This window comes from Notolabrus celidotus, chromosome 12 (assembly GCF_009762535.1).
Source record: "Notolabrus celidotus isolate fNotCel1 chromosome 12, fNotCel1.pri, whole genome shotgun sequence".
Taxonomy (NCBI): domain Eukaryota; kingdom Metazoa; phylum Chordata; class Actinopteri; order Labriformes; family Labridae; genus Notolabrus; species Notolabrus celidotus.
Genome location: NC_048283.1, coordinates 24,345,826 through 24,358,614, shown reverse-complemented (window position 1 = coordinate 24,358,614; position 12,789 = coordinate 24,345,826). Strand labels below are relative to the sequence as shown.

Sequence of the window (12,789 nt, the reverse complement as noted above, 5' to 3'; positions counted from 1 at the left end):
AAATTAGCAATGTAGACCAAAACCTGTTTCACTTTCTGTAAAAATGACGCTTTTAATGGGTGTTAATGGAGATTTCTGAGCTTTTGCATCTGGCCCAAAGTGGACACTTCAGGAACTGCAGTTTAAGTTTATTCTGCCTTTAGGTGTGGATTTGGCCTCATGGTTAAGTTGCGCGCCCATGAACCGGTTGGCGCAGGTTCGTGTCCAGCCTGTGGCCTCTTTCCAGCATGTCATTCCCCATACTCTCTACTTGTTTCCTATACTATCCACTGTCCTCTCCTCTATAATAAAGGTTTAAAAGCCCAGAAAAAAAAAAAAAAAAAGGTATTCTGCCTTTAATTTTTCAAAACAGAGGGTTTCAATGCTGTGTTTAAATATTGCACTGGTGTTGAGTTCTGAGACTTGTATATTTGTATTGTAAATGTGCAGGTGACTGTATTTATGGACCTATACAGGTATATAATTATGCACATGTATGCACCTTGTTTCTCCTGTTAGGAGTGTCGTTTTTCCAGTCTCATTATTATAGGTTTTTCTTTTCTACATTTAAATGAAAATTATAAAATGTAAACTTTTACGCAAATTAAAATGTCATTGAATTTCGCTCAATATACAGAACTGGCAAAAAATATATATATATTGTGCTAGCGGAGCCAAGACATGCGTAAAGTGAAGCAAAGTGAAGTGGCTAACGGCAGCACTGACGGCACACATCCTCTGCCAACCAAAAACACACATTTACTGAGCAATAAAACATCACAGATCTCTTAGGTGGAACCGGTCCACAGCAGAACAGCAGCCTGATGCACCAACTGGTTGTAGGTTCAAACGTAGCCTAGTTTGAACGTAGTTTCTCATTTAGGATGGAGTTTACACTCTACTAACTTTTTGGGCGTTGCACCACCTGAGATGGTTCAAACGTAAGCCTAAGTTACAACGTAATTCTTACACTTTGCTCTTAGAAGGTGTAAAGTCCTCCGGAGAGTAGGCTATACCGGCTGCCATGGCGCGTCGTTTTGAAAGGTGGGATGATTTGGAGGATGAGGAGATACAGAGGGTTCTCCCAGCTATATTACGTCGGCAACGTGTTATCTGCAAGAGATTACATCCTTTGGAAAAATATGATGACCAAGATTTGCACTCCTGAGTATTAACATATGTTATAGTTGATAATTTTACCACTGCTTGTCACTGTTATTATACACACTGTAAATTAAGGCTTAAGGCTATAGTTATCACCTTACTTTAGTTTGTTTCTGCTGTTGGTCAGTTCAGAGAAGGTTAGCCATGAAAGACAACAATGTTACAACCCCTGCATCAAAATTGGTGCTTTCCTCTGATTGGCTGCTGGAAGTGTAAATGTCATATGTGCGACAATCTTTTGATTAGTTTGGACGTTGCAGTCTACTAGTTAAGATGAACCTTACGTCTCTGTGGTGAAACCAAAAAAAGGACACAACTTAAGTTACAAACTAACTAGTTTCAACATATGATTAAGTGTGGACTTCAGACCCTAACTTAGGACACAACTTACGCACAGCTGGAGCAAAATGCTGCAGATTCCTGAAGCAGACACTGAAGGTAGGAAGTTTGATGGCTTCTGTGTTAGTGTTTGTAACATTTTCTCTTTCCATGCCTCCTCTGCTTCGCGCTGCAGCAGCCTGCATTTGTCAGGACATCAAATCTCGTCTTACATTAAATAACTAGTTAAAATGTAACTTTGCATAGAAAAGAACACTTGCATAAATTTTGGCATGATGAGAGCTAATGACAACACAAAGCATGTTTGAGAGAGAACTATTTGTGCTATATGTTCTTTTCCAGATCACCCTATGCCCCATCTGTTTTCATGGAGGAGGCAAACTCAAACCTTTTCAGCAGCAAGTCAGCAGAGGGAGCTCTAAAGGCTTTGGATTCACTTCAGGGGAGCTGCTGTGCTGTCCAGGATTTTGTACAGTCGATGATATCTTTTATTTTAGCAGTAGGCAGCTTTGCATTATATTGAAGACCACTAAACCCTGAACCCTGGAGGTGCAGTTTCTGAAATGCATGAAATGAATGTGCTGAAAAGCTAAACAGCAGATCTCCACACCTCTGTGCACCGCTTTTATATTATCTATGACAAAAAATCTACAACTCATCTCAGTTATGTATCCACTGTGTGATATAACTGCAGAAAGACAAAGCCACTCTATGTCTCAGGTTATTCTTCAATATGTCAAACTGACTTCTCGTCTGCTTTAAAAAAAACGGTGTTTGACAGATAATAAAAATGGCAGACACCGGCGTGCAGAGGGAATATAAATCAGACAGCAGAGAACTTCTCCTCTCCTGTTTGTTCACAAAGTTTGCTGCAGCTTATTAAATCTGCTGCCCACAGCTCTAATCATATCGCGCAAAAATCTATATCTGCCAACTTTAACATCCACCTTGCAGAGCGTGTTATGACCCTTTAAGTGTATAAATTACACTTACTTTAACAGTTTAACATTTTGAAGTTATGCTGTTTTGCTTTCTTGCAGAAAGTGAGAGAGGAGGATCGATACTGAAGTAATTTCCATCCCGAGTATAAAGGATGAGGAAAAAAAGCTTAGCTGAGCAGAAAGATTTAAAGCAAACAAGCGGAAAAAAACTCACAGCTTCACTTCTAAAAGTCGAGATCAAATGTTTGATGTCCATTTAATAATTCAAGTATTGAGTTTGCCCCACGCTGCTTTGAATACGATGCACTATACCTGATGTTTGACATGTGATAGAAATAGAATTACATTTGAAACCTTCTGAGAAACATTGAGACAAAGCTTTTTCTTGTTTGTGCAGAGGGAGAGTTTGAGAAAGGATCTGTTTCTGTCAAAACATGGAGATCTCAGTGCTCCTGACACGCTGTCTGAGCACTCTCTGCTCACTGCAAATATTCTTCATCCTATATTTATATCCAGAGCGCACACAGGAAATAATAGAATCCCCTTTTGAAATTATAAAAAAGAGACATAAAATATTACAGCGAGAAAGAGAGCGAGAGAAGACGCTTTGTCCAAACTCACTCCTGAAGAAGAGAGTAAGCCTGCTTCTCCTGCCTTAAACCCATAACACCTCATTACTGCTTCTACAGCTCCTCATGCTGCGTCTCTCTCATGGAGGAATTCGCCTTTTGATCAAAGTTGTGTTGAAAACATTAAGAAGGCAAAGCTGTCTCTCAGACAGAGGAGGTGTTTTCAGAGAATGATCATCAGGGGTGTGCTGTTAAATCCACACAAAGTACCTTAACCCACATTTTTATCTGCAGAACACAGACGATCTGGATTAGGTGTATTTATAGCTGACTTCATATTAAAACTTTATTAGCCTCACCGGGGAGATTCATTTACATTTGCACATTAAAGAGAACATTGGAGGAGCTTTTTGTTTTTAGGACTGAGACTTGATGAGTGATAGAAACGTCTAAGTGAAGGTTTGTCTGCAGACTGTGGATGAAGATGACTCAGTCTGTTCTGTCCACCTCTCTGGACCAGAATCAGGGCTCGGACCAGAAGCAGGGCTCGGACCAGCTCAGAGTTTTGTCAGTTGGATCAGATTTGATTGTTGAATACTGAGGCTGTTGTAGCTCCTGAAACAGAGGCTGTTCTCGAAACCGCCTACTATACTAGTACTATGGATTGGCCAGAATTCCGTTTGTAGTATGTGAGCAAGAGGAAAATCTGCAGTATGCCAAAACTACATCCGGGAGAGGCTCAAAGTAGAGCCGCTGCTCCTCCGCATCGAGAGGAGCCAGAGGAGGTGGTTCAGGCATCCTGGTCAGGATGCCTCCCGGACGTCTCCCTGGGGAGGTGTTCGTGCATGTCCGTCTGGGAGGAGGCCCCGGGGAAGACCCAGGACAGGCTGGTTAGGGATGGGCAATGATTTTCGAATATTTACATATTTATTCACTTCGTAAAAATCAAAGAGCTACTTCGAATATTTTCTTATTTTAAAAGTACAATTTTTCATTGTTTTTACCGGTGCCTGGTTGTAATACAGTATTCCCGCCAGACAGTGGCTATAGAGCGTCTTAAATTTGTTTGCTAACTGTAATAGCAAACAGAAGAAGAAGAATGCTAACTACATTAAATAAAAAAAGAAGAAGGAAACATTTGCGACAGTCATGACGATTTTCCCCGTTTCTGAATCTCACGCTACTACACACGTATTTCTAGAAGCTGAGCATGGCTGTAAAACGTAAATATCATGGTAAACATACAAGCCACGCCGCCATGTCACAGAAACACAGACGTAAAGATCGAGACAGATGCTGTCAGTGCCCGCTACTATCAGCACCTCATCTCGGTGCTGGTTAACATGACTGCCACACAAACGGGCTGTTAATGGGACAGGTGTGTGTGGGGGGGGGGATTATTTGAATAATCGTCGAATAGATGCCAATGATTATCGCATAGTATTTTGGCTTGAAATGCCCATCCCTAACGCTGGCGAGATTATATCTCTCAGATGGCCTGGGAATGCCTCGGTATCCTCCCAGAAGAGCTGGTATAAGTGGCCGGGGAGAGGTGTGTCTGGGCTTTCCTGCTGAGACTGCTGCCCCGCGACCTGGACCCGGATAAGCAGAGGAAGATGGATGGATGGATGGATGGATACCCACAATGCACAGCGCTAACGTTGCAGTTCTTTTTTCCATATATGACAATTATTAAATTCCATATAAACCACTTCTTAATTTTTTAAATCATAAGTGTTGCTAAAGACGCAGTTTATCTATCAGCTTGGCCGTTGTTTAGTTCCTCATTCCGAAACCGAAAAATCCAACGACACCTGTCACAGCATCCTGCAGACCAGATCCAACAGAACAGTCAGACAACAGACTACCTTCAAACGCAGTATGCACTATGCAGTACGTACTGATACTACATTCATAGGTAGTATGTTGCAGCTGGTCTCGAAAACAGCCAGAGACTTCAGGAAGCTCTTTCAGCCCCAGATTCTGTTGAAAACCTCTAAAGGTTGTTTTTTCTATGCATGCAGAAACAGAGACCTTTGCTGCAGTGACTCAGATATCTACCTCCTCTTTTTTTTCACATGATAGAAACAGTCATGTGACATATCCAGGCGTACTTTTAAGGATGTAAATTAGCTTTAAAATGAAGACACAGGAGCACGGACGTAGCTTTGATCACACATTCACACCTTGAAGCTGCAGTCACACCTGACCTAAAGGCCGCCACACTCTGCAGCTCCTCAGGAGCAGATGAGGGTTCATTAACTCACTCAAGTGCACCTCAGTGGCAGAAACATTCAGTTAATCTGCTTCATGCCAGGACTTATCCTGCAGAGATCTCTCAGCCACAACCAAACCAAAACAACATGTTAGAGTAGGACAGATAAATATGAAGCGTCGGATGATTTTAATGTCTGATGTTTGAGTAAAAACAGCAATACAAAAAATGTGAAAAATCCTCAATCAAGCTTTTAATTATCAGTGTTTTTAATTAAGGTGGACGGCCGACCAGATGTGTTGGATATTTGATGTCCATACAATCTGTCTGATAGCCATCTGCAGTCGCGTACTCAGCAGACAACAACACATCTATCTGAGGTTTCCTCCTGACAACCTCACATTAACAATCTGACGCTCTCCAATAACTCAACCCTCAAAGAGCTGGCCTGAGCTCACAGTTCAGAGCAGGATGAGAAACCCTGCATGAGTCTATTAACCCGCTTCCAAGCTATTAAAAATAAAACATCCACAATGCATTATGTTTCACGCGGCCGTAAATTGACACGTGATACCACTGAGCCCGCTGGGAGCTGTTGGATCAACACTGTTTGAAGGACATAAACAATACGCTGCCTCTTGAATGTGCTTTGTTAAAGCGTCCATAGAGCAGGGCGAGGGGCCGATCAATGCTCAGATGTGTTGATCTAGATGGGAGGAAAGATGGCCAATAGGAGATCAGAGTCAGCACAGTGGAAAAGTCAATGCCAATCTTTCTTCTCCCGCAACATCGACCCAAACTCACTCTGCACGCACGCTGCTTCAAAGGCCACTGAGCCCTGTGAACATGCCAAGACTCTCTGCGTGTGTGTGTAAGAGTGTGTGTGAGTGGGTGTGTGTCTGCGGCAGGATGTGCGTGTGTCAGGACGAGAGATAAAACGAGAAACAGAGGCAGATGAGATGAGATTTGATGGGTGCACCTTGACAAACGGTGATGTGGGTGATGATTCGTGTTCGGAGGTTTCTGAAGCAGCGTCGTTCATCACTGAAGAATAAGTTCAGGTGAAACAGAAACCCAAAGGATGACAATGATGATGAAGATGATGCAGGGATTTTCCTGCATTCTGCACATATCCTGCACAAACTGTTCCTTGCCATCTTCTGACTTCCTCATCAGATATTTCGGATTCATGAATCTCTGACAAGTTCTCGACTTAGGACTTAAAGGCCCTGGGAAACAAAATCAACAAAAACATTCTACCTATGATATTTGAGACCATATGTAAATACTAAAAACTATGTAAAAATATTAGAACTCAACTTTATTCCAATTTCAAATATGTTCAATCACGTTTTTTTAACACGTTTTCACGCTGGGTTTTAAGGGGTTTAAATATTCCATTTACGTTTACAGAGGCTTTAAAAAATTGCAGACTTAAAAACTGAGGCATTGGCTTAATGATGGATGAGACAGAATTTTGCATTTGGTATCAGAAATAAGACTTTAGGGGAATCCGGTTTGGCCTGGTGGTGGAGTTGTGCACCCCATCTACGGATGTTTAAAAAATTAAATTCCAATCTGCGGTTCCTTCCCCACATGTGACTCTCCACTCTTTCCCCATTTCCTACTCTATCCATTGTCCTTTCTTCTCTGAATAAAGGCATGAAAAAGCTAAAAAAATTAAATACAAATACACTTATGGAAGAATATTCATCTACAGAAGCCCTCATTTGCATCCATAAGTTGACTGTATTCTGTTCTTCTGAGCTAACGAGTCATTCCTGGTTGTTTCCTCGAGATCTCAGATAAAAACTCTGGTATTCACATCATAACAAACTGATTTATCTCGTACTCTTGAGAAAACAAAGTTTGTTTCCTGTAAGAACAAGTACATTTTAGTTGTTTTCTTGAGCTCTCCACTTATTCCCGCTTTATCTGAGAAGGACAAAGCCGCTTTCCCCATCAGAGCAGACTGATATACGTCATTAACTTCAGATAACAAAGCTTGTTTTCCTCGGGACGATGGGACAATTTTCTGGTGGTGGACTAAACAAAACAGGAGACTGGTTTCTGTGACGGGCCGGACAACGACATGCCATGTCTATCTCTGTTTGTTTTGAGCTTTTGCACCTCTGAGATACAAGCTATGATCATCTGATGTCAGGTCAAGCTCTTAAGGAAACAGCTGGAATGAACTGGATATTAAAAAGGTACAAGTGAGTGAACAAAATGTGCTGTGGCTAATTCTGATGCGTCTGATCAATCAGCTGAGTATTACGTGCAAACATTTCTGCTCTTACTGCAGTACCTGTGCAAATATCCTAGAAATACGCAGGTGAATCCTAAATCAGGAAGCCACAGCAATTTCTCAACCATGTGTGGTTGAAGGTTGTTTGAGCTTATTACTCCCCATGAATCTGAAATGACTTCAAGATCCCTACAGTAGCTTTTCAGTGGGTAGAACTGCCACCACAACATGTAGAGACACATGTCCACTTCAGGCTCCCGTCCCGCTTTCAAATACAGCTCTGATCAGTTTCAGTGTTGTCTCCAGTCTGCTCTGAAGCTCTCTCTGTGCTGCAGACAGTGCTGAGAGGACTGTGACCTGCACCCGGAGCTCTCTGCTGGACAAACTACGAGATGACACCATCTCTAAACCACCCCACACATCACTTGCTGGATTATACCTTCTGCAGAAAATAATACTTACACATAAAAAGCTTTCATATGGACGTTAAAGATGAGGCTCTGGGACGATGCCTGGGAAGATAAGCTGATACCACAGATGAGCATCAGTGTGCACAGCATGTCAGCGAGAAGTGGCGGTGAAGAACATTATAAAGCGGTGCCACTCTGATTCAGAAGCAATGAAACCAACATTAAGGGACGATTTAACAACTGTTGTTTGTACCATGAGGTCAATGATAAATAATCCTCTTTCCAGTGAAGACACTCCTCTGTTTTTAGGTGCTGGGCTGTGACAGATTTGACATTTGATCACAGTTTTCTATTTTAAGTTTAAGTAAAATTTATTTCTGGGACATTTACTCAGACAAAAAGAAACTGAGGGACATCGTGGTGAGTTAACATAATTTGAGTCATAATGGTTTGTCAATTAAAGCATCAACAGGAGGATCAAAAAGTGATTTGATGACATTATCACTCAGACTTTACTGTAAGTGGCATTCAAATGATTAGTAGGGTTTTGATCATCCATTTAAAAGGGAGTTACATTTATATGATTCACATTCTTTCACATAATGTGCCATTTTTTCCAGGAATATGTCTAATGCATCATGTAGATGCATAGATGAATTAGTGTATAGAATAGTCGTAGGCTATATAATGGCAAAGATGAGTCTGTGAGGTTTTTCGTGAAACGCTGTGCCATCTAGGAATCAGAATTGAGCAATCATCCTGAAAGTCCACAGCACATTTCCAGGAACACATTCCAGGTTTGCTCTCTCTGTGATCACAAACTTCACAGCAGATTTTAAATGTCTCTCTTCAAAGTGTTTCAGCCTCCTACCAAGAGTCAGCTACATTTTGCTCAGAGAAATGTGGTCAGGCCAAGTTACTGTGGGTTTCTCTGTGACCAGACATCAGCTCTGTAGGAAACAGCAGCCTGTGGGTTTCTGCTGCTGGAGACATTTTTCTGCTCACATTTTGCACAAAGAGTGGAAACTGGTGTGGAAAATGAAAAACCCGTCCCGTTACTCACCAATGCTCCTGAAACTCTCTGACAAAGTTCTCCTCAACTTTTTCATTTTGCCGATTTTCTCCACGGGCTGGGAGGCTGGCAGCAGGTCACACATTTCTTTTCTTCCTCGCCGAGTTTGGCAGCGGACTGGCAGCGGTTTGAGACGGAGAAGGAGGTCCGGTGTTCAGGCAGCCCTGCGGGGCTTCTTCAGCCCAGCTGCACAACACTGGCAAACAGGAAACGGAGCCTCAGCGCCTCTCACTTCTTTCATCAACTAGTAAAAACAAATGCCTTCTTCAGATTTACGCAAGAATGCAACTACATTTCCAAAAAGCAGGAAAAGTCCGCGCAGAAGCAGAAGCATCCAAACTGGAGACGGTGCGTAATTGTCTGCGTCTTACTGCTGCGTCTTTGGGTTTAGATCCTGATATCTGCGCTCTAGCTTTGACTTCTTTCTTTCTTCTCTCAGCGTCCCGGTCGCTCCCTGCTCCACCGCAATCGAGATGTCATTTTTGGGATTCTCGCTCTGGTTTCGACCCTTAGTCCCCGCCCTGGACACGAGGATTGGAGGAGTCCCGGGGTGCACCGCGTTCCTATATGTCCCTGACAGTGTCTGTCAGAGAGATAACTCCGCCCTGTAATGTGTTGCAGGAGGAGGAATATTTTCATGGACCAGTTTGTAGTCAGCGCTCCTGCATGAGACTGCTGCCCTCTGCAAGACCCGGTCATTGTGTGCAGGTCGAGGGTCTCCCCGAACACCAGCTTCATCAGCAGAATCTCTGATTTCACCTGGAGATGAGATGTGGATGTGTGGTCTAGTCTTCATACAAACCACCTGGTCAAACCCGGCTCATGTGGTGTATTCTGCATGATATAAAGGCGATTAATTGCTGAATTGAATCGATACAAATCTCGGCGGTGTCCATTAACACATTGACTCAACGTGTTTATCATTCATTTGGCGAAAGCAGTTTGTATTGCAAGATCTAAAATGATTCCTGACATTCTCAGAAACACTTGATTTTATGAATATGCACAAAAAGTTCCTCTTCTCTGAGCGCATGAAAGAATCCCATAACATAATCATCTGATGATAACATCCAGCAGCCTATTTCTGCCTCCATAATATCTCACTCTGTCAGTCAACTTTCTTTGGTATAAAGTTGGGATTAAAGCTAGCTCTGGGATTAAAGCTATCACAGCTATGAAACAGCAGCATCAATAATCTAAATCCTGCAGCAGTGAGCTCATGAGCTCTGTTCTGCTTCTGTCATGTGTCTTTATGTGCCGGCTGGCATCTCTGATCTGATCATGCCTGTGCTGCAGTCACCACAGCAGCTGCATGAGTAATTCAGTGGCATGAAGAGAAACATGGTATAGCAGAGAGTGTATACCTTAACACGTCTCAGTGAGGGATCTCAGTGGATCAGAGAGCGAGCAGCCTGGTCTGGAAACATCTCTGGAATGCAGAGGGCAGAGTGTTTTCATACTGCTGCCTAATTACTCTGACTGGAGCGCTCATAATGGAGACGAATGCACAGCTTGATCAGTTTGAATTGCTCCTTCATTGCAGAGTGCGTCTCAATGATGCATGCAGACAATTTACCTACATTTAACAAGACATCTCAATGGTGTGTAAAAAGGTAAAGCTATATGAAGAAACATATTACAGTGTTTGGTGCGTTAAAGGGAACTTTAGGTCTTCATTTGGAAACCATGAAGAGATGAGGAGCTTCAGCTGTGACATTGTTGGGGTCAAAGGCTACCGAGGATCCAATGAGTGATGCATGCAAAGGCCTTTGGATGACCCTTTAATGAGACAAAGTGCAAGTGACTCTTTTAATGACTACAATATGTATGCACCTAAACATAATCTCGAAGCCCATGTCAGCATCTGAACACAGAATCTTTAAACAAGAGAATGTTGATGTCCCATCATCCAATCACGTTTTGACAGTCATTCGGTAGATAGAGGTAGAATCTATCAGCCATCATGTGATCATTGTTTAGCTTTTTCTTAAACTTTAAATCCAGATATCTAGGGGTGGCGTTGGCCAAGCGGCTTAGGCACGTGTCTCATACACTGAGGCTATAGTTCTTTTTGCAGCAGTCGCAGGTTCAGCTCCCGGCCTTGACCATCTTGCTGGATGTCTTCCCCCTCTCTCTGCCCCCTGCACTTCCTGTCTCTCTTCAGCTGTCCTGTCCATTAAAGGCACCACTACCCCAAAAATATAACTTAAAAAACAACACATCAGTGCAGGTAACCAACAGATCAGAGAGACATTCTAGACCTTGAGTCATTACTCTAGTGTTGCACATTTACACCTCCACCTCTCTGCAAAATCGTAGACCTTTAGATTTCTATTTCAAATGTTCTGCAGTATGTTTCAATCAGGATTAGATTTAGATTTACTTGCATATGTTAACATTTCAAGTTAAAAAAAAATGTTTTAGATTTACTAGATTTGATTGTGCCTTTTTTTTTCTTTAAGGATTGTGTTTCTTTAGGATGTACTTGCAGTGTATTTATATATCCAGCACTGTGTTTGCTCTGATAAGCTGCTGTGACACCACTATCCGTCGGTTTGGGGATTCATAATGCACATCTATCAATCCATCTGACGGTCTGTCAGTATTTCATCGTGGTGGATCCCTCTCACTCAAGCCCTGTAAACTCACTCCAACATGCCTTGTCATGGACTTCATCTCACCACTTCAACTCAGTTCTTCCATCTCTCTAAACAACAAGCGATGGAAATCCATATTGTAAAACCTGTGAGTGCACTGGAAGTCTTCCAAAGTCTGTTATCCACCCCTGAGGTTACATCTTTGTTAGGTTAATATCAACACGTTAAACATATTATATTTATTGTCATTATTTAAACAGATTTCAACATGTTACACCCCACTAGCGTCTGTTGTAGCAGTCAGATGTGCAGAACACACTCTCGGCTCCTGTGAAGCAAACTGACAGGGTGAGTCAAAATGCTTCTCTAAAACTCTGATAGAAGAAAGAGGAGCTGAGAGGTGAATTTAATACCAAGAAAGGTGCACACTGTGAAGGCGCACCAGGCAGGTGTGACAAGCGGAGTGGGAGAGGTGAAGAACTCGGTGCACTAAAGCTTCACCCAGGCTGTCCTTTAAGAAAGGTAGAAGGCTGTGGCTCTGAAGCAAAATGTGTCACTGTGTGTTCCATGGAAAGATACTGAACCCCGCAATGCTCCTGAAGGAATGACGAAGGTGTGTGTGAATGGCGTTAGATTAGTTCTTGACGGGCAGGCTGGCACTTTGCAGGGAAGCGTCTGCCCTAAGTGTGTGAACGGGTAGATGTTGACGTGGTGTAAAAGAGCTTTGAGTGGTTGGAAGTGTAAAAACAGGCTTTATAATCTGCATGTTCATTAAATTAATATAGCCTCATATGGCCGTATTACTGGAGGAGGAAGTGGCTACATTTTGGAAATGTCTGCCCCCTTGTCAATAATTCCTAATGCGTGGCCTGCTGGTGGCTCCAGTTGGCGTTGAGGTGAATGCACCAGGTAGATTTGAAGCCCAACTCACCTTTAGTAGGTAATGTGAGCAGAGAAAGCTCCTCCCCCTGGAGACAGTCAGGACTTGTTGGGTTTTCAAGACCATGTGCTCCTAATTGACAATTAGTGGATCCACCTGGACAGGGGACAGGGACAAACAGAACAGGCTGCATGTGCATGTTGGAGTACAAGAAGACTAACCAGACGAGGGACACATACAGAAAAAAGAACTTCCACAGATGAACTGTTTGCTGCTTTCCCTTAATAGCTGTGAGAGCAAACAGTCAACACAGGACTTTTGGAATTAGGAACTTTTTAATGCCTGTAATTACCTTAATTGCTTCGCTAACAAAGA

General features: G+C 42.6%; 1 protein-coding gene across 2 annotated transcripts in view; it reads right to left on the bottom strand.

The window, feature by feature from the left end:
- cdk14 (cyclin-dependent kinase 14) overlaps nt 1–9,460 on the bottom strand; it is a 194,665-nt gene extending 185,205 nt beyond the window's left edge. Inside the window, exons 1-2 of one of the 2 annotated variants that reach the window (XM_034698458.1) lie at nt 9,309–9,459; nt 8,929–9,181 (exon numbers count right to left, since the gene is read on the bottom strand). In XM_034698458.1, coding sequence (XP_034554349.1) covers nt 8,929–9,022 — 94 coding nt within the window. In that variant the 5' untranslated portion in view covers nt 9,023–9,181; nt 9,309–9,459. Of the gene's footprint in view, nt 1–8,928 lie in introns of both variants that reach the window. The other variant, XM_034698459.1, reaches the window with a different exon arrangement.
- Nucleotides 9,461–12,789: the final 3,329 nt, after the last annotated feature.